The 21,895-nt window shown below is 44.9% G+C and overlaps 1 protein-coding gene across 1 annotated transcript in view; it reads right to left on the bottom strand.

The window, feature by feature from the left end:
* Positions 1 to 13,244: 13,244 nt before the first annotated feature.
* Positions 13,245 to 21,895, bottom strand: part of FAM135B (family with sequence similarity 135 member B) — a 172,915-nt gene continuing 164,264 nt past the window's right edge. The window contains exons 16-19 of the mRNA XM_059901473.1: positions 21,444 to 21,595; positions 15,461 to 15,571; positions 13,726 to 13,839; positions 13,245 to 13,450 (exon numbers count right to left, since the gene is read on the bottom strand). Of these exons, the coding sequence (XP_059757456.1) occupies positions 13,245 to 13,450; positions 13,726 to 13,839; positions 15,461 to 15,571; positions 21,444 to 21,595 (583 nt within the window). The remainder of the gene's footprint in view (positions 13,451 to 13,725; positions 13,840 to 15,460; positions 15,572 to 21,443; positions 21,596 to 21,895) is intronic.

The raw sequence follows: 21,895 nt of genomic DNA, 5'->3' as shown, positions 1-21,895 counted from the left end.
TTTCAGCCAGAAGTACATTTTTTAAGGGACAGGATGGAGAAAAGGAAACTTGGGGCAGAAAGCTTTACAAAAGCAGCCCCAGACCACACTATGGGACGACCCACTGATGGAGAAGCAGCTGTAACAGGTAGAACTCCAGGCTTAGATGGTGTCAGTAAACCCCCCACATATACAAAGGAACCCAGGTTGCAGCAGGACCTGCACGGGGCCGGGGGTTTGGTCTCCTAGCAACCAGCAAGAGGATGAACTATGTCCTGGAGCAACTGAGCTGCCCTGAGTCTCAATTCTCTGTATTTGTAAAACAGGTGATTTTAAGGGGACACGTCCATTCTAAAAATGCCAATGCCTCTCTATTATAAGGAAAGAAGGGACTGACTTAAGTGTGGCCAAGAGCCACTAGGTCCCGGGGGAAGCTTAGCCGGTTCTTTTCATTTTTGGAAACTCTGGGCAGCAGTTACTTCAGTCTGCGGGCAAGTGCATTCTCCTCCCTACACACCATCTGACAAGTGTCTACATGCTACCTGACAAATGTCAGAGCCTTTCATAAACTCTTGGAATAAGTGGATTCATTTAACATAAGAATAAATAAAGAGGGACAAGAAAAAGAGAAGAGAGGGGAAATGATGTTGGCAGTACGATATCCTGTTGTAGGTTATTAACAGCAGAAACTCTGGACCCAAACTCCCCGAAGTGAATTCCTGGGACCCTAGTTTCCTTCTCTACAGCTGTGTGTTTTTGGCAAGTTACTCTCTGAGTTTCAGTTTCCTTGTCCAGAAAAGGGGAATGATGTTCATGCATATTTCATGGAGCTTTGAGTATCCAATGGCATAATGCCTGTGTTGACAGAAAGTTTTACTGTCCAAAGGGCGCCCCATCAGGCACAGAATCAAATCTCTGGCGGATGAGGGTCAGTGGGGAAGAAGAGGGTTTCATCCTTTAAAACTAAAGACCCCATACATTGTCTTTGTCTGACTTTAGGTAAGTGAAATCTTTTAGCATTGCTGGTTGGCTAGCAATAGCTGAGCTGATTGGTTGAAAGGCACTGGACCAGCGATTACATACACAGGGACCCCTCTTGGGATTGTGGCATCCAACTGGCTTTGCCTGGCAAGAGACAGGCTTATACGGTGCTCTGTCAGCCTGACACCGTTGCCAGCAGGCAAGACACACCACACTGTATCACATGCAAGGTGTTTGGAAGAATTCCTGGCACATAATGATATGTTAATATAATAAATATCACTTAAAATACCATATAAGAAAAATACTAGAAACTAAACTATAGTTGTTATTAGAGTTACACCAAGTCTCCTGACAGCCCAACAGTTCCAGGAGCCATGAGCATTGACCCAGCAACTGTCAGCAATCCATGTTTTATTCGTATTTACATATCCAATGATCATTCCTCCAAGAAGAATACAATCAGACAGGGGAAAAAAAATCAAACCTTCAGTAATACAAGCAGGCACCAGTAATATTATTAATAATTGTTAGCCATGAGAATCAACAATAATCAATAATAATACTACTATATGGCATGATGTGCACTCGGAGACAGAAATCACCATGAGGAAAAAAGAGGGAAAAAATAATTCCAACTCTTGGAAACAGGGAAAACTTTCTGAAGGAGGTAGCAATATAAAAACAGCATCTTTCCTCATTTATTATGCTTGTTGTCGTTGTATAACTACTTCACTAGGATGTAAGCTTCATTAAAGCAGGGATCTTGCCGGTGTTGGCAAACGATTATCCTGAGTGCTTAAAAGAGAGCCTGGAACCCTATAACTTGTCAATAAATACTTGCAAAATGAAAGAACGAGTGGTCCCCCAATCTCCAAAGGGCTCCCTTTGCCCTGCGGCCAGCCAGGGAGCTCCTTTTGAATGAAACTAGTAAATGCCATCTTTCAGAGGGGAATCTGAGCACCCCCTTCTGAGAAGGCAACTTGCAAGCTGATCACTGAATGATAAAGCCAGACTCCGTTAAGGAGAGTAGTCTATTCTCCCACGGATTTCCCTAGCACCATGGCAGCAGAGGGCCCACCTCTGTCAGGGCTTGTGGATGGAATTGGGATAAATTCACTCATCAGGTTAATATTAGCTAAAAATCCTAAAAAGTCATGCTGCCCTAATCCCAGCTTCTTGACGTCCATGCTCCTCTCTTGTTTCAAATTCCATCTTTCTTTTTCTTGCTCAGATTCCAAGCAACTTTTGGAAGCAGGAACCTCCAAGCTTCAGCGGGCTCTCTGCTGTTTGCCAGGCATTGGGTGCCCTCTGCAGGCTGCATGAATCTGTCTCTGCCACCTGCTCTGCCCAGATGTGCAACCCAGGGAGGGCTCTCTCCACAGCTGTATTCTTGCAGCCAAGGGCTGCATTGCCTGTTTTCCCCATGAGCAAGATGGTAATAGGACACTTGAGAGTTCCCATGTGGCTGGACAGAGCCAGTGATGCCCCCAGGGAGACAGCCTGCTCTAGCAGGAAGGGCTCCAGCCTAGGAATTTGTTAGTCAATATTCATTTAGCGCCTACTGTGAGTAGGTGCTTAATGAATACCATTCATTCATTCATCCACTCACTCATCAAATGTTTATTAAAGACCTACCACGTGCCAGGACACTAGAATGCAAAAGTGGAAAGCAAGGCAAAAAAACAAAATTTCCTGTTTTCATGAAGCTGATAGTCTAGTGAGAAAAGACACTAGGTAAGATAAATAAGCAAAACAGGTAGTGGGTTAGTTGCTGATTTAAGTGCTGAGGAGAAAAATAGGCAGGAGGAGGGCTTTGAAACTTCTGAGGAGTGGGGAGGGGGGAGAGCAGGGAGGTTTTACACCCGGTGTCCAGGGAGCGCCTCGTTAAGAGGGCGACTTTGCAGTGAAGACCGAAAGGAAGGAACGTAGCAGGAGCAGGCTTGCAGCACCGGAGGAAGGGCATCGGGAAGAGGGAACAGCCAATGCAAAGGCCTCGGGGCAGTAGTGTGCCATACGTTTAAGGAACAGCAAAGAAGCCCACGTGTCTGGGCAGGAGACAGCAAGGAGGGAAATAGGGGAGAGAAGCAGATTAGGCAGGAGAGGTGACAAGAGGCCAGATGAAGCAAGGTCTTATAGGTTCTTATAAGGAGGAGAAGAGCCTCAGAGACCAATGCAAGCTTCAGTGTGAACTCAAGCCCACTGTCTTCTGAGCCATAAGATAGGCATAATAATGCTGGCTCGCAGGATTAAGAAAGTGCCCGGCCCAGTGTCTGACACTGCAGGGGGATCCAATGAACACCGCCGCCCATCAGCACCCATGCACAGTCCTCATTAGTTCAGGGACTTAGGATCTCTGAGAAGCCCGAGGTGAATGGTGAAATCGTTTCAAACCATCCTGCACTGCTGCCCTCCGTTCATTCTGTGCCTGGGTGACCTTCTGCTTCTCCGTCACGGTTACTGTCTCTCCCTGGGGTGCTGTTCCCAGACATCAGCCATCGTAAGAGTATCTTCATCTGCAGCTCCACTAACATTTTAGCAGAAAGTACAACCAAACCCAGAAGGAGAAATTGGGGATGGAATGCTTTTTTTTTTTTTTTCATTTATTGGAGACACAATTTTGGTCAAACACTTAAACTCTCTGCACCTTGGATTCCTCACCCATCAGATCGTCCTGTCTTATAGAGCTTGGCAAGGGTCCAATAGGATAACGGGCTTGAGCGCCGTTTGTAATCCGTGATAACTGCCAGGTGTCTTTACCCGGCACTTCGTACAACAATTTCCGTTTTCAGAGACTCTTAAAAATGTTTGCATAAAATTAGAGCTGGATTTAAGTCTTGACTTTGTCATGAGTTATCTTGGAAATATATGGTTAATTTCTTAAGCGTCTTAGAGTCTCAGTTTCTTTCCATCTAAGTTGGGGGAAATAATACTTCCTGCTTTTCCTATTTCACAGACTTGACTGGGACAATGAATGTTAAGGATCTTTCAAAAAAAAACATAGAATATAAAACTGGGAAGAATGTGTTTAAACTGGCAGTTTAAGCTAACACTTCTTACTCCAGTTTGTATCATGTTGAACTCTCCTTGTTCGGGGATCCTGAACATCACTCAGAGGCAGAATTTTTGATGGGAGACGCAGGACTGCGGTTTCTCGTGATTCCACAGAGACTGGATGTAGGAATCCGAGGCAGCTCCAGGCTGGTTACCTTGGTTTCACCGCTGTGATCAGAGCCCCCTCTCACCAGTGCCCCCCTCGGCAATGACTCGGCCATTTGCTCAGGCTGCTCTCCCGACTTTCTGCTCCTCCCACTACAAAGGCCCCGCCCTCACTGCATTCTCCAGGTTTTTAAATTAACTTTTACTGGAATATAGCTGCTTTTCAGTGTTGTATTAGTTTCTACTGTATAGCAAAGTGAATCTGTTAGACGTATACATATATCCCCTCTTTTTTAGGTTTCCTTCCCATTTAGGTCACCACAGAGCATTGAGTAGAGCTCCCTGTGCTATACAGTAGGTTCTCATTAGTTACCTATTTTATATACATAGTAGCGTGTATATGTCAACTCCAATCTCCCCGTTCATCCCACCCTCCCTTCCTCCCTGGTATCCATACGTCCGTTCTCTACATCTGTGTCTGTATTTCTGCTTTGCAAGTAAGTTCAGCTGTACCATTTTTCTAGATTCCACATATAAGTGATATTATAGGATATTTGTTCTTCTCTTTCTGACTTACTCCAGTTTAGATTCTAGAGATACAGTGATATCCTTACTGGTTTGGCTAATTTTCTCCACCCCTGTTCTGCCTGTCTATTACAGGTCACTGGCCATTCTACAGAAGCTCTGTTCTTGGCTCAGAGGTTCACCCCTGGTCCAACGAGCTGTGGTCGGTGGGAATAGGATCAGGTGTTGTAGACACCACACCACACAGACTGCAGAACCGCCGGGGGCGCCTTTTCCCAGCAGGAGCTATACTTATGGGCAGTTTCTACCGGAAGTGGGCAGTGGGCATGCACTCATCGTGAAGGACCTTCCAGTAGAGCAGGAAACAATGGGCTCTTTTTCCCACGGCGTGCTGCTTCTGACCCTCCAGACACACTCAGCCAAGCCACCATCCAGAGACCAAGAACTCACCCTTCCAGAGGCATTTTGAATGAGCAACTCTGATTGTTAACATGTCCAAGTAATCAAGGTACACTGAACATAGGAATGAGGACTTGGGCGTCTCCTGTTCATTGAAACACATCCCGTGCCTGACCTGATCCTCCTAAGGTCCAGTTTGGAGTTTCCTCACTGCTCTGTTCAACCACCTCAGGATACCGTGGACCCTTCCTCTGGTGTGCATTCCAGAAATAACCCATCATATGCCAGATGTCCTCTGACCAAATGTAGAAATAACCTCTTCAGCCTTAGGTGCATTTCTAAAGAGTGGCTACTGTACATTTCATAAACACAAAGTCCTGGCAAGAGTAAGTCAAAGGATTTTTTTTTATTATTGTTTTTGTTGTTTATCGTTGATGCACATCACGAGCTACACAAAATGCCGACCAAAAAAGCAAATGTAGAAAAATAGTAGAATTATATTGGCTCTGATGACTTTGTTATTCCCATCATCATAATTTTACAGACTATTTCCAAGGGTGTGTGGGAGATTGTAATTATTGTATACAGACATTGTCACCAGAATAAATATGCATTAGGAATTCACAGTGGCATCAAGCTATACATTCAGGTTCTTTTTCAGAGAAAGGGACCATGTTGAAGACACTACCTCTCTTTACCTTCTACAAGGTAGGAGGTCACATTTGAAAACTAAACTAAAACAGAATAGAACAAAATAAATTCCAGACCCCTGCATTGTCTGATTGATAAACAAAAGCCACAGGATGGTTCTCTTGGTCGAGCCTGAATGTGATAATGTTTATGGACACCATTAGTGGACCATTCATTTGCTTGATAATCTATTTTTATCTATTAATTTGAAAATAAGTAGAAAGATTAACCACAGAGCATCCGAAGACTTTGTACTGCAGACAGATAATATGCCATTCAGGAGGTGGCACTTCTTGACACATTGAGCTGTAATATGTACCATGGAGCTTCTCCTTTTGCAAATTTCCTAACTTGACACTGACCTGGGGATGGCGTCAGTGTCACCAAGGAAGCTTTGAGGTCCTGCTTGAGTGGCACAGCAGAGATCACTGCGGCATCTCAGCTGGGCTGGTTTCCTCCTTCCAGACCCTGATGGGATGCTGGAACCCCAATATCAGGAGTTTGACTTGTTCTAAGAGGCGCCAGGATGATAATACTCTCAATGTTTCCCATCTGCTCTCTTGCCCTATTTTATCTATATGGACATTCTTCTATTTATGTGGATGTCCACTCCCTCGCCCGCCCCCCAGACTATGCATTTTTGTATGGCAGGGTCTCGTCTGATGAACTTCTGTAGCCACCAGTGCTTAGCACAGAACTCGACACAGAATAAATAAACACTGTTTAAGAAGAAATGCATTCAGGTGTAAGTTATGGGAAAATTATGAATGAAGGTAAAAATCACAGACTTTGATATTGTTACACACAAGCAAGACAGTATGTGGGACAGAGTGGGGTGCACTCTTTTAAGAAAAAACAGTTTTTTAAAAACAAGCAAAAGATATATGCATAGGTTATCAGACGTACCTGGCTTATTATTAAACTTCCTTGGAGCAAGAAGGATGAAGCAGGATATTTTACCATATGCAATAGGTTTAACCTTGGACTAAAAGACATTTCAGCCCAAGTGCTAAAAGTCTTTTCAGTTTGATGCAATAAAAAGATTCTGAATGACATTTACAGAATTAACACTTCCAAACACCTTAAATTGGATGTAATATTGTTCTCAGTTGTGTGTCAGGTTTCAGCCCTTCCTCTCAACTTAACAATGACTTACATTATACCCTGAGCAGGAAAATAGTTTTACTACATAGATCATCCAATCATGCACAGAACTGAGCTGGAAAACTCCAGTTTGGAGGCTCCTGGAATCACAACAAAATGTTCTGACTTCTGGAAGGTTAAGCCTAAAGTTTCAAACACAGTGATCTCCCTCAAGCCATTGTGTATGAATGTAAAAATGTATTGAGTTATTATAAAGAAAACTCCTTAGAGCTAACTTTTGCTATAAAATATTTGAGCTATTCCCCCAATTTTAAAATGCTTACTTGACACCGGTACTGTTCCAGACACTCTGCTTACCTCTTTCTAATCCAGAACCCCCCTAACTACCTTTCAAAGGAGACATTTTAAAGCCTGTTTTATAGATGAGGAAACTTGACCCCAGCCCCTGGCTTGAAAGCATGCCCCAGAGACACAGTAGTTCTTCCCATTACAGAAAACTGCCATGATGACATCTTCTCTCATGAAACTACTTTCCTCCTGCAAATTCAGAAGCTTAGAGGGTAAACGTGAGCGAATGTCAAACCCTTTCTTTATGGGAATCAGTTACTGCGTATTGGATGAGGCGCTAGAGAAGAAAACGCAAGCTTCCAAAGAACCAGCCCTCTTTGGTACTTACTTACTGAACCCTAACTCTGTGCCAGGCCAGGGGATACACTGATAAATTAGACATGGTTCCTGCTCTAAGGAGTACATGTGTGGGAGACCCCCCCAGAACACAGGAATGAGATAGGAGCGGGTTCATGGAACCATGAGACAACTGAGCTCTGAGGGCAAGACATGGAGCTCAGATTCATCCTGAAGCAGGAATCTACAATCCATGCACCACTGAGTGCAGGTTCACAACCGAGAGTACAAGGAATTGATTCCCAGATGAGTATGACCAGCCATTCCAAAGTGGGAAGAGCAGAAAGAGACAGGAGGTGTAGATGGAAGGCATGGTCCGGGGCAGCTTTGGAAGGAAAGGCATTGTGGTCTAGGGAAAAGTGGTTTCGGGCTAGTAGGAGAAAGAAGAACTTGGGACATAGGGATTGAGAAACACAGATGATTTACCAAGAGCCAACAGGCCAGCCAATCCCAATCACCCCATTATGCTTATGGACAGTGCTTTATAAAACCACCTTTGTCATTGAATGACGTCTTCCTTTGCCGTCTAATTTATAGGTTTTGTAGGTGCCTTGTACAGGAATATGTTACGAGAGAAAGCTCATAAGATTACGGTTTAGGAGATGAAGACTTGAACCCTGGCGTTGATTTTAACAGACCTGTGACTTTCGCAATTTATTAACTTCTCTGGGTTGGAGGAATTGTAGCAGGAAGGATAAAATGGAGGCTCAGGGCTCAAATCTTGACTCCACCATTGCTAAGCTGTGTGACCTTCGTCAAGTTACTTGACTTCAACCAACATCATCTGTATATTGTGAGTTTTAGAGATTAAATGGAATCATACACGCACAAGACTTAGCAAACCAAAGTTGAGCATTGTATGTTATTTCCATTCTTTTGCTCCTTCACCTGTTAAAAATAAGATAAATGAGAGCCCAGGTTTGTTTTACCTCTAAAAATCTCTGAATCTGTGTTGAGTCATGAAGTTTTGGGTTTGAGGATTATGTCTCACAGCCATATAATCCTAATCACATCTATGAAATGAAGACACACACATTTTCCACTTTATAATTTAGTTGTGAAAAGATCAACTGTAGGGAAATAACCTGGTTTAGATATAAGCAGAGCATGACCATCCACAGTTTACATCTGTTCTACAAGCCCAGTTCTGTATAGTAAGGACATTCCTTTGAGTTACAGAAGGCACTGGGGTCCTTCTCCCTAAAATTAAAACTGGTTTTTAGAATTTGACACACTGAATAGTAAGGTGCATTATTACCATTCAACATGAAAAGAAGTACTGGGAGGATTTCAGCTTTTCTTTTCTAGATTTTCCATAGAGCTGTCTATTGAGACATCTCTAGCATTATATGTAATGGTAAAGAGGTACCATGGAAAATAAAGCTTTAAAAAAAAAAAGGCAAAAGAGGAAGGGACACAGAAAGACTCAGGAAGGCACCTTGAAGGTTTAGAAAAATCTTCATGGGGGCAGCTCTTTATCTAAAAGAAGAAAGCATGCATGTCTGTGTGTACTATTGCCTGTAATGTCACCACAGCACTCTCTTACTTTGTCATACATAGATGAAGACCCACATGGTTGTTGTTGGTTGTGTAGGTTGGAAGAACATAGCTCAGGATGCTAAATATCAGATAGAGTCTGAATGAAACAACCTATTGTTCCTCTTCCAATTCTGAGATTTCATGGTTTTAATGTAAAAACTAACAGCTAAAAATAAAACACTAAGTTTTATGGTTGTCCCAGATCCTTTCAGTGTTTAGAAATATATGATGTATCTTAATATCTCAGTATCTCTACAGTCTAGTACAATACCCAACACAAAATAGATTTTCATTAAAACATGGAAAGAAAAAGTGAATGAAAAAAATGGGAGAAAAAAAACTGATCCAGATGTTAGCACATGGTGCTTGGCTCTATAAATTAAAGAATGACATCATCCTTCCTAAGGATATCGGGATGGACGCCTTGTAAGAATGGGGTAAGAAAGCACCATTCCTCTATGTGTTCATTGCCATGACCACTCTTCTTTTGTATACAACCTGTGCAGCTGTACATGGCAGCCCTGGTTATTGCCAATGCTTAGAAGTAACTCTGTGAAATCAAAGCAAACAGCGTGGCAAAAAAAAAAAGACAAAAATTGTCAATTACATTTGGGGGCTTGTAAATACCTAAGAGCATGCTTTCAATTCAATAACCCTGGAGAGAGATGTGATGACAGGGGTGAACCTTGGTCTCCCACGGGACCCTCATTACCGAGTAGAAATTTTCCTACTGGTGTTAACAATGGAAATTTCCTCCTGATGGGAGAAGAAAATCCCTGCATGGTGGCTGACTCCTCACACCTCCTTTCCGTCACTCTTGTAAATGCCCAAATGGGTTCTCCATCTGCCTGTCCAGTGCACAAAAGGCTCCCAGCTCTCTCTCATCTTCAACCTTTCACTCATTCTGTTCCCTCCCTGAGAGTCCCCACAACCCACCTTTCACCCAGCCAACTCTTCTTCAGCCTCGTGTCTGGGTTTAGATATCAAGTCTTCCACGAGGCCCTTCCGGACCACACGCCACACCACATCTGCAGCGTAGGTTGGATGTCCCTCCTCTGGGCCCCCATCAGATCCCTGCCACCTCCATGGTGCCCACCTGCTCTAACTTCCCATTTGACTGGCTGTGTTCCTTGCTAAACTATGAACTACTGAATCTTACCAATACATTTCCAGCACACAGTAAGCCCTTGATATGTATTTGTTGAATGAATGAATGAATTGATGAACGTGTGCATTTGGTGGCAACAGGCTGTGCAAGGTAAGCATCTCATTTTCCAGGTCTCTCTTTCAAAGCCTCATTCCCAGCTTTCTCCAGGCAATGAAGACTGGACTTCTAGAATCACCTTCATCCTGCCTGTGCCTCATCAAAGCCCTCATTATATCATGTTGTAATAACAAGGCCAGATCTTCCTCGTGCCCTTTGAGAGCAGCGACTCTGCATTTTACCCTGTGCTCTCACCTGGCACAGATGCAAGTTGCTCAGTCAATACCTGTGGGCTCTAGAAACTAACAGGAATCTATTCTGTCCACCTTCTCCCCAGGTGCACAACACTCCAGCTGATTTCAACCTGCCGTGGAGGTATTTATTTTGCCCCAAGGTCACTTTAGATTTACATCTGCTTCTCTGGGTGCATCTGGCGCATGAACAACAAATTCCAGCTCATCTCAATATTACTCATTTTTACCTCTAACTAGTTCTGAGAAACTTAACAAATCATAAAAACAAAACAACAGAAAGTCTGCTGAGGATGAAGACCTATTATTATCTTGGCAGGCATTTTGTTATAATTTTATAGTCAATAATAGAATGTCCCTGTTTTACATTTTATGTGTATATTTTTATGTGTATATATATATACATTATATATCTATACTTCAATAGAAAGAGACATAAAAAAGCCTTTTCAAATGAGGCATGACACGTAACACTGGACACTCTTCTTTACAATATAGAGATGTACTTTCTACACAATTACAATAGATGCTCAGAGGCCAGATAGGGTTTACAAAGACAGCAGAGCACCCCTATAAAAAAGAGGTGCACCATGCAGCTGGACGTTTATTGCCATTAGTTCTATGTCCAGACAGCATATTGAAGTTAAAAATGGCATCTGGTTATTGGAAAAGACGATGATCACTGATTCACCCTGGCCCCATAACCGCTGGCTGCACGGTCTTTCAAATGACCAGGGAATGACAAACTTTGCTGATGGGCATTGGGAACACAAAAATGAAATGCTCACCGGAGGGGCAGGGCTCCTCGTTTGGCCAAAAAGGAGAAGCTGCTACAAACGTATGGTCCTGCACTGAGCTTGGGCACTTATCTGGACCAAGAAACACAACATCACAGGCTGCACTGCAGGAAGCATGTTCCCTCTGGGTTATATAGCAGACTGGTCTTGTTCATAAGTAACCAGAGTCTATGCCCATCGGGAAGCTGGAAAAATACCGAGTGGGAGAGTGACCAGAGGACTTACTGATCCCGTATGTGTTAAGACCAAGATACAATGAAAGTCTGAAGAAGACCCACAGAAACCCTACATCTGTTGTGTGGGAGTCTGTCTTTCAACTCCCTCCCCACCTTTTCCTTTCTTAAGGATTGCATAAGTCTGCTCTCCTACAAAGCTGCCCACCTGGACTTGATCCCCATGGTCTACTTTGTTTTCCAAAGTCGCATTGCTAATATGCAAGGGACTAAAATTCTCAGATGAGTCTAGAATCACTTGGCTTATTACCATGCATTGGTGGTCATCACCAAGGTTCTGGTCCAGGGGTTGGGACCACGAATCTGGTCCTAGATGAGTTTCTACATTTTTAGAAGCAAATTTTGCAGAAGCAGGAGTTTTTGCCTCCAGAAGATGGGTCTCCCGTGTTAGTTGTCCCTATGGTCCTGGGTCATGCATTCCTTCAGTACAACTGATTCTCTAGTCTTCCTTTAACTCATAGAGTGTACTCAGTCTTTGGGACCATATTAAACACCCTGGTAATTTTCCAAACTTCCCCTTAAGTCACTTACCAATAACAATTTAAGTTGAGTCCTCGATCTGGCTGTTGTTCTCATCTCTGATCTCACGTTTGTCCCTGTTGTCTCTTGGTTTGTATCAGTGGTGACCTTTCCTAGCCCTTTATTTTCCTAAGGCAAGAAGACATTTCTAGTGAAAGATAACCAGCACCCTTCTTAGAGCTCCCCTGAGGTTTTAAATCCAGCACTCCTCCACTTAGATGTCTTTCCCCTTCCACGGAGAGGAGAAGCAGCTGGCCATATGAATGGTTTTAATTTTTTGCAAGTGCATCAAATGCTAACATAGCATTTCTTTGGAAGTATATCAGCAGGAGCTTCACACGTGTGCATTCATCTCAGTGCCCCCTTCTGCTAGGTTTAGTCTCAGTCAATTTTCCCTACCACAGACAGAGATTTCAGCAATCACGAAAGTAATGTGCGGACCAAGGCTACGCATAGAAAAATCTGGAGAAGTAGGCAGAGCAGCCAGTTCACCAGTTATTTCTTCTCTGCAACAAACTTGCATTTACTGATAGCATCACCTGCCTCTCCCCATACCTCAATTCACCCCACCCACTGCTGTTATGAAATAAAATTGGAGTTTACAAAGCATTCCTTTGCCCCTTGTTGAGAAAACATGAGGAGAGAATGAGAATATGGGCATCACATGGTCTTGAACAAGTGGCACATCTGAATCTATTAAGGATTGTATTTACACAAATATGTTCCACTTCTGCACAGAGGTTAACCTGAGTTCTGAAATGCTTGTGTGCATCAAAAATGATAAAGCTATGAACTAGTCACACACCGAACAAATCTAGTTAAGTTGGAGTGATCTCTCTGTGAGCCAGTGGTAGTTAAGAAGGTGGGCTCACCAACTCCAAGTATTCTGTTTCTTTATTTTCTCAGAGTTTTCCTAGAAAGCATCTTGAACGAGACTCCAGGTGGCTAGACAGGTTCGGGCAAAGTCTGTTGTCTTTTACACTATTGGTTCAGCTTTCCCAAATCTCCAAAATGGAAGCACCTCGAATGTCTGGTCCTACCCCACCCTCCATCCCTCAGCGCCTTCCTCTCTGAGCTCCAGCCTGGAATGACAGAGGTCTGTAAAAGGATGTTTCAGCCAGAGCTCTTACGGATCTTCAACGTTTCTGGCGAGCTCCCCAAGGCCGCTCCTTCAAAGCCGCTACTTGAAGTAGTTGAGTCCTGCCACCAAGAAGAACTTCTCCAAGAAGAGCTCGGAATCCAGCACAGCGATGTGAGCTGCTCGGCCAATCAGGGTGTTGGCAGTGCTGGGCAAGGCATGGAACACGTTGTGTCGAATCAAAGTGCAGTCCTTGGCGTCCACCAGAGGGCGGAGAAGGTTGTTGATCATCTCCGCGAAAACGGGTCCTGCAAGGAGGGAAGACGGATAGGAGATGGGGGCAGAACTCAGCAGCAGAATCTAGAGAAAAATGCTGTGTGTGTGTCGGGCTCCTAGTCCTGAGCAGAACGGCTGATGTGCCCTAATGGGTACAGCACCTTCATGATTTCCTTCTGCTTTTAAATCAGAAAGTCACTGAAACGAAGGAGGAGGAGGAGGAGGAGGAGGAGGAGGAGGAGATGGAGAAGGAGAATAGGAAAGAAAAGAAAAGAGAAAAGAAAAAAGGAAAAGAAATGTGGCTCACCTGTGTGTCTGTCTTTGAGGGCAGTTTTACACATCTCGATCCTGGCTGAATGAAATGGCACATAGCGGTCTTGGGGAGAAGCAACCAGCACAACATTTTTAAAATACTGCAGACCTGCAATAAGCCAGATGGGTGCTTTTTTACCCAGGTAGTTTCATCTTAGCCTCTGCTTTGCATACATTTTACAAACTTGCCCCAGAGAGAGGAAAAGGGAGAAGGCACCAGACACACTGGTTGAGTCACTGCATAAGGACCTTCTGGTCTGGGAGGTTGAAAGAGGGAAGGTGACGGCTTTGTCCTCATCAGCCACGGAAGCTAAGGAGACACACAGCTCGCTACTCTGAACAGTGAGAGATAAACAACACGGAAGTAACAGAAATGCCCTTCTGGGCTGGGAGTCCTAGGGAGTCTGTAAGGAAGTAAATCTAGTCTTTTGCTCCGCCTCCTCAACCCCACGGCTCCCTTCATTCCAGCCTCGGTCATGTCCGCTGCTTGAGGAAATCACCCTCTGACCTCATCTCCCTGCAGGTAGCTTCGCCTCCCTGGAATCAGTCTCACACTGAGGCAGAGGGATCTTTTAAATGAAGCATCACAGCCTATTCTTTCAGTCTCCAGAGCCCAGCAGGGATCTCCAGGTGCTGCAGTGCTCCGCCCAGGTCCTCCACCGGCCTGCTCTCAGCCCAGGGACCCTGCGGGGGACGCCTCCACTGACATGAGTCTTCTCATCCAAGGTCACAGCCCAAGACCATAATACACTGGGGATTGGCTGGACTCAGTGACTGGCAGATACGGGGCAGGGGGTGTAAAGACCAGCCCTTTGCCCTCCGTCAGGATACCTCTGTAGGGCCACCCTGGCTCCCAAGCTCCCAGAGGGTGGGGCCCGCTGAGATGTCTGGGGCGACCACGTTGTGGTCCAACTGCCCCGCTGCCCAAGCCTCCTTCCTCACTTCCCAATGGGGGGATAACCCTCAACGTAGCACACAGAGACACACGTGGGTAAGGAACTTGACCAAGGTTATGGTCAGCCCAGGGCTAAGCCGGACTCACATTCGAGGAGACAGAGATATCATCAGAGTCAGTGTTTATAAATTAATGGAAGATTGTGGACCATGAGACAGACCCTGGGCCAGGCCGGCTTGCTCAGCAGGACTGAGTGGGACAGTCGGGCAGCCTCTCTGTTCTGTCCGTGGACACGAGGTCACTGCTGTGCTCTGCTCACTCCCGTGGCAGGTAGGGTCTTCGACATCTATGTGTGCTTCCTCATTATGGAGTGCGGGTGAAGGTGTGATCTCAGGCCTGCGAGAGGGACCCCCATCCCCCCTTGCACTGCCAACAGAAATGGACAGCGTCCACCTGCCCTTTTTGTAGGTGGATCTGCACCTGGCTGAAAGAGCTGGGAGTTGGCACATAGACCTTGGGGCCTGTGCAGTTAGGACATTAAAGGCTTGGTGGGCAGTGGAGGTTACAGCTCTGCTGTAGAGGTGACACTGCACACACCTGCCTCTCATCGCGATACCATCCCCAGGCCATGCGGGGGGAGGCGGTCCAGGGGCAGCTGAGTTCTTGGGTAGCTGGTGGCCTCTCCACGAGTTGAGGAGGCTGTGTAGCAAAGCAGCTCATGATGACATCCTTCTGTGAGTGAGTCAGTGTAGCCTTGACTCTAATTTGGGTCTCAGGAGTTGGCTCTCCATCTCTCACTCATCGCAGTCTTGGGGTGCTGCAGGGGTCCACTCACCTGTTTTTTGGCTTAGCTGGTAAAGGAAACATTTGCGCAGATCAGCATTATCCCTGAAGGTCAGCTGCAAAAGGGACCCGGATTTCTTCAATTTCTGCATGAGCCACAAGCCTAGGAAGACGAAAACAAAGCAAAACCCACATCAAACGCATCAAACAAAAAGAAAGCAGAAAAGAATGGGGGAAAGATTAACATTAAACTGTGATTTGTTAGCTAACTTAAAAATGAGAGCGTGCTAGGCAATTTAACAAATCCTTGGGATGTCAGAGGGACATTTGTATTCTTATGTACTGGTAGCGGGGATAGAAAATCTTATGAGACAGGCTTCAGGAGTCATGAAACTATCCAAACCCTTTGATTTTTCAGTCCCCTTCTATGAATCTAGCCTAAGGAAACTGTCCTAAGTACCAAAAGAAAGTATATAAGAATGCTCCTTACAGATCCATTTAGGATATCAAAAAGCTAAACTCAACCTATTTCGAAGTCTATCCATTTACTGTGGTTATGCTGACACTAACACGGATGAGTATGAGTATTATGTCACAAGCGCAAAGAAATGAATTTGATAAAAATGTAAGGAGGATGGCGCTGTGGGAAGATGCAGAGTTAGCGTCTCCCCACAACTAGGGCACCTGTCGGCTGCTGGTGGGGGACTCTGACCCCCAAGGAGACGGGAGGAACCCCAAAGTGAACCGGTAGGATGTAGGGGGACCTAGGGGGGAGGAGAAGTGGAGGCCAGACAAGATCAGTGTTGCTGAGGCTGGGGAGATCAGGAGAGGCAGGTGGGAGGGACTCTCCAGGAAGAGCGGAGAGGAGCGGAGGGCGATTGCCCTGCCCACTCGGGCATGGGGAGCCTGCTGAGCTCCCAGGCCTGTCCCCTGCCCTCCAAGGCCCACCCCCCCCCCCAAGCCGCATTGGTCCTGGGAGGATAGGAGGGAGGCTGGGGAGATCAGGAGAGGCAGGTGGGAGGGGCCCTCCCTACCCACGACCTGAGAAGCAGGAGAGGAAAGGAGGGTGTTTGCCCCACCCACTCCAGCCCAGGAAGCCTGCTAGGCTCCCAGGTGAGGTCCCCTGACCTCTGAAACCAGAGTGGGGGGCACGCCTGGGTCTCTTCTGTTCCCTGAGCCTAAGCCCCACCCCCCACAGCCCCCAGCGCCTTTCCAGCCCTGTGGGTCCTGAGGATTGGCCCCACCCACCACCCAAACCCTTACTTAGGCCCCACCCTCCACAGCCAAGGCCTTTCCCGCCACCCTTTTTTTTTCTTTTTTTCCTTTCCCTCCTCCTCGTTTTTACTATTGTGGTACTGATGTACCTTCCGGTTGTTGATTCATCTATATTTTTGTTTTTACATTCTTTCTGACATATCTGTTAGTTTCCTAGTCTAATTTTATTTTTTACTTTTTTTGTTTTTTTTGCCACCCCACATGGCTTGCGGGATCTTGATTCACGAGCCTGGGGTCAGGCGGAAGCTCCTGTGGTGGGAGCTCCAGTCTGAACCACTGGACTAACAGAGAACCTCAGACCCCAGGGAATATTCATCGGAGTGAGGTCTCACAGAGTTCCTCATCTCATCACCAAGACCCAGCTCTACCCAACAGCCTACAAACTCCAGTGTTGGAAGCCTCAGGCCAAACAACCAGTAAAACAGGAACACAATCCCATTCATTAAATAAATAAAATAAGATGGCAAAAAAATATGTCACAGATGAAGGAACAAGGTAAAAACCTGCAAGATCAAATAAATGAAGAGGAAATATGCGATCTACCTGAAAAAGAATTCAGAGTAATGATAGTAAAGATGACCCAGAATCTCGGAAACAGAATGGAAGCACGATTGAGAGAATACAAGAAGTGTTTAACAAAGATCTAGAAGAACTAAAGAACAAACAAACAGAGATGAACAACACAATAACTGAAATAAAAAATACACTAAAAGGAATCAGTAACAGAATAACGGAGGTAGAAGAAGGAATAAGTGAGCTGGAAGACAAAATGGTGGAAATAACTGCCGAGGAGCAGAATAAAGAAAAAAGAATGAAAAGAATTGAAGACAATCTCAGAGACCTCTGGAACAACACTAAATGCACCAACATTCGAATTATAGGGGTCCCAGAAGAAGAGAAAAAGAAAGGGTCTGAGAAAGTATTTGAAGAGATTGTAGTGGAAAACTTCCCTAACATGGGAAAGGAAATAGTCACCCAAGTGCAGGAAGCACAGAGAGTCCCATACAGGATAAACCCTAGGAAAAACACACCAAGACACATATTAATCAAACTAACAGAAATTAAATTCAAAGAAAAAATATTAAAAGCAGCAAGGGAAAAACAAAAAATAACATACAAAGGAATCCCCATAGGGTTATCAGCTGATCTTTCAGTGGAAACTCTGCAGGCCAGAAGGGAGTGGCATAATATACTTAAAGTGATGAAAGAGAAAAATCTACAACCAAGATTACTCTACCCAGCAAAGATCTCATTCAGATTCGATGGATAAGTCAAAAGCTTTTCAGACAAACAAAAGCTAAGAGAATTCAGCACCACCACCAAACCAGCTTTACTAAAAATGCTAAAGAAACTTCTCTAAGCGGGAAACACAAAAGAAGAAAAAGACCCACAAAAACAAACCCAAGACAATTAAGAAAATGGTAGTAGGAACATACATATCGATAATAACCTTGGATGTAAATGGATTAAATGCTCCAACCAAAAGACACAGACTGGCTGAATGGATACAAAAACAAGACCCATATATATGCTGTCTACAAGAGACCCACTTCAGACCTAGGGGCACACAGAAACTGAATGTGAAGGGATGGAAAAAGATATTCCATGCAAAGGGAAATCAAAAGAAAGCTGGAGTAGCAAAGACTACTATTTGCAAATGAAACAACAGACAAAGGATTAATCTCCAAAATGTACAAACAGCTCATGGAGCTCAATATCAAAAAAACAAACAATCCAGTTAAAAAATGGGTGGAAGACCTAAACAGACATTTCACCAAGGAAGATAGACAGATGGCCAAGGGGCACATGAAAAAATGCTCAACATCACGAGTTATTAGAGAAATGCAAATCAAAACTACAATGAGGTATCACCTCACCCCGGTCAGAATGGCCATTATCAAAAAAGCTAGAAACAATAAATGCTGGAAAGGGTGTGGTGAAAAGGGAACCCTCCTACACAGTTGGTGGGAATGTAAATTGATACAGCCACTATGGAGATAGGTATGGAGGTTTCTTAAAAAACTAAAAATAGAACTACCATATGACCCAGCAATCCCACTGCTGGGTATATACCCTGAGAAAACCATAATTCAAAAAGAGACATGCACCACAATGTTCATTGCAATGCTATTTACAATAGCCAGGACATAGAAGCAACCTAGGTGTCCATCAACAGATGAATGGATGAAGAAGATGTGGCACATGGATACAATGGCATTTTACTCAGCCATAAAAAGAAACAAAATTGAGTTACTTGTAGTGAGGTGGATAGACCTAGAGTCTGTCATATAGAGTGAAGTAAGTCAGAAAGAGAAAAACAAATACCGTATGCTAACACATGTATATGGAATCTAAAAAAAAAGAAAAATGTTATAGAAAAAAATATGGTACTGATGAACCTAGTTGCAGGGCAGGAATAAAGAGGCAGACATAGAGAATGGATTTGATGACATGGGGTGGGAGGGGGAAGCTGGGGCGAAGTGAGAGTAGCATCGACATATATCCGCTACCGAATGTAAAATAGTTGGCTGGTGGGAAGCAGCAGCATAGCACAGGGAGATCAGCTCGGTGCTTTGCAATGACCCAGAGGGGTGGGATAGGGAGGAGGGGAGGGAGGCTCAAGAGGGAGGGGATATGGGGACATGTGTATGCATATGGCTGATCTGCTTTGTTGTGCAACAGAAACTAACACTGTATTGTGAAGCAATTACACTCCAATAAAGATCCATTAAAAAAATGCAAGGAAATAAGCAAGACACGGGGTCTATATATATTATGATTACTGTCAGGTAAATGTGCATGCATGCAAAGATAAGGAGAGTGAACCATAGAAAATCACTCTAGCTATGCTAGATTGGAAGGATTATTGGTAATGTCTCATTTTTCAACTCTTTATAGTGTTGCCAAATTACTTTATTATTGTGAAAAAATGTGGGTCAAATCATTTGTTTCTGTTCAAAAATGGCTTCCTTGGTTTGTGAGGAAAGACAGCTTGACAGGGGAAAGGACTTCCATTTGTTATGTATCATTGTGTCAAATAACTCATGTTCCCAGCGGATGTCCTACAATAACAAAAAGCAAACAAATCTGACCCACCCCCTGTGAGGAAAACAAGCAGCCCAGTCGGCCCTGAGTGCGGGTCAGGTACAGGGGGGCAGAGGCAGAGAGCTGGAAGACGGGCATGGAGGGGACGCTTACTGGGGTGACCCCCAATAACACGAAATCGATTTGGGCAGTCGGGAACTACTAGTGAACTCCTTGCTAGGAATATAACTTAATAAACTGTTCACGATTATACAAACCCCAATGACCTATTAATACTTGGGCTGTCTACGTCAAATCATGTCACTTCCACAGACGCCGCCCCATTAGTCGTATCTATATGGTCTACAGGGTAACTCTAGCGCCACCACGTCACACAAGGCTCTTCATCATCACCAGGCTCTTGCTGAGACTGCCATGGTCATCCTGCATCTGCAGGTCGCCCTGTGTTTCTGTCACAGAGAACCACCTGTGGTTTCCTGATTCCATCGAGCTCTAGGTTATTAAATACACTATTTCTTTTGCACAGAAAACTCGTCTTAGCATTCGCTGTCTTGGAAATTCTGCTCATCTTCCAAGATTCATGGAGTCTCACTGCTTCACCCTCCATGATGTCCCTCCCTTACAACACAGAGGAAACCGTGAGAGCCTTGGAGCTGTGCCTGTGTGGTCATCCCAGGAAGAAGCTTAGAATCCAGCTATAGGTCACCTTCCATACATGATAACTCCTTTTTTCCTTCTCCTGTTTAATCGTCAACAATTCTATGGCACACACATTCACACCCACATACACACCCCCATATATGTATATATATAATGTACATGTTTATAGACATATATAGACACATACAAACACATATATACACATATATATGTTTACAGATAGGCATATGTATATATATACATACACACACATCATACATGTATCCATACTTATACACAAATATATACACATTAGCTTCATTTTACCAGTAAGGAAACTAAGTAGCATAGAGATGAAATGTCTTGGTCAGAGTCTTCCTCGAGTGCCTGGGTTAGAACTTAACCATAAGCCTGTCATGGAAGTGACATGATTCAAAGCCCATTGCTACAGACTGAATGTTTGTTTCCCCAAAATCCACATGCTGAAAACTAAACCCTTCCATGTGATGGTATTTGAAGGTGTGGTCTTTGGAAGGTGATTAGGTCATGAGGGTTGGACCCTTGTGAATGGGATTAGTGACCTTATAAAAGAGACCCCAGGGGCTCCCTTGACCCTTCTACCAGGTGAGCACACAGTGTGAAGACGGCCGTCTGTGAACCAGGAAGCGGGACCTCACCCGATACCAAATCTGCCAGTGCTTTCATCTTGGGCTTTCCAGCCGCCAGAAGCGTGAGAAATAAAAATGTCTGTTATTTACAAATCCCCCCTTACCCAGTCTATGGCAATTTGTTACAACAGCTTGAATGCACAGACACCCATGATCTCTTCCGCACCACTATTTATTTTTATTCACAGAAAACTGAAGCAGAAGAGACCTTGGGAAACATCCTGTCTAATCTCATTCAGCTCACAAACAAAATAACATCTTTCTGAGCCCAGGTCTCCTTCCACCATCTCACGCTTTGAAGAGGTTCCAAAGCCACAGGTTCCATCAGGAAGAGCATCTGTCTCTGGTTCCCCCTCCCCTGGGTCCTGAATGAACTCTGAGGAATGACGAGGCTGGGGAGAGTCTTACCTGTGCTGACCAGGGTGCTGTTGTTGTACAGGGTCCCCAGGTGCGGCCCGGAGAGCGACAGGAAGGTGTGGAGTTTGTTGAGGTAATACCGGAACCGGGGCCGCGTTAGGACCGATCGGATGATGATGTTGCCCAGAGAATGGCCGATGAAGCTGTCGAGGGACAGAAGGGGTCCACGTGAGCGACAGCAGGAGGCTGGCTGGCAGGAAGGTGCTGCACCAGGAGCACCAAGGGGAGAGCCACCCTCCACCTCCCATGGGATTTAGGGGAACCGGCAGGGAGAAGGGGGGCCGCTACTTCATCCCCAGCGGGTTTCCGAACGCTGGCCACGTGAAGCCCGAGGTGGGGCCTTTGTGAACGGAAGCTCTGAGCCCAGTGTGGTCAGAAGAGAAGTGTGGGCATCTTGGTGTTATTAGAGCGCCCTCTTCCCCCCGAGTCCTGGTCTCTACGCC

Source organism: Balaenoptera ricei, chromosome 17 (assembly GCF_028023285.1).
Source record: "Balaenoptera ricei isolate mBalRic1 chromosome 17, mBalRic1.hap2, whole genome shotgun sequence".
NCBI lineage: Eukaryota > Metazoa > Chordata > Mammalia > Artiodactyla > Balaenopteridae > Balaenoptera > Balaenoptera ricei.
The sequence above is the reverse complement of the archived record's forward strand: the minus strand, read 5'-3'. Positions and strand labels throughout refer to the sequence as shown.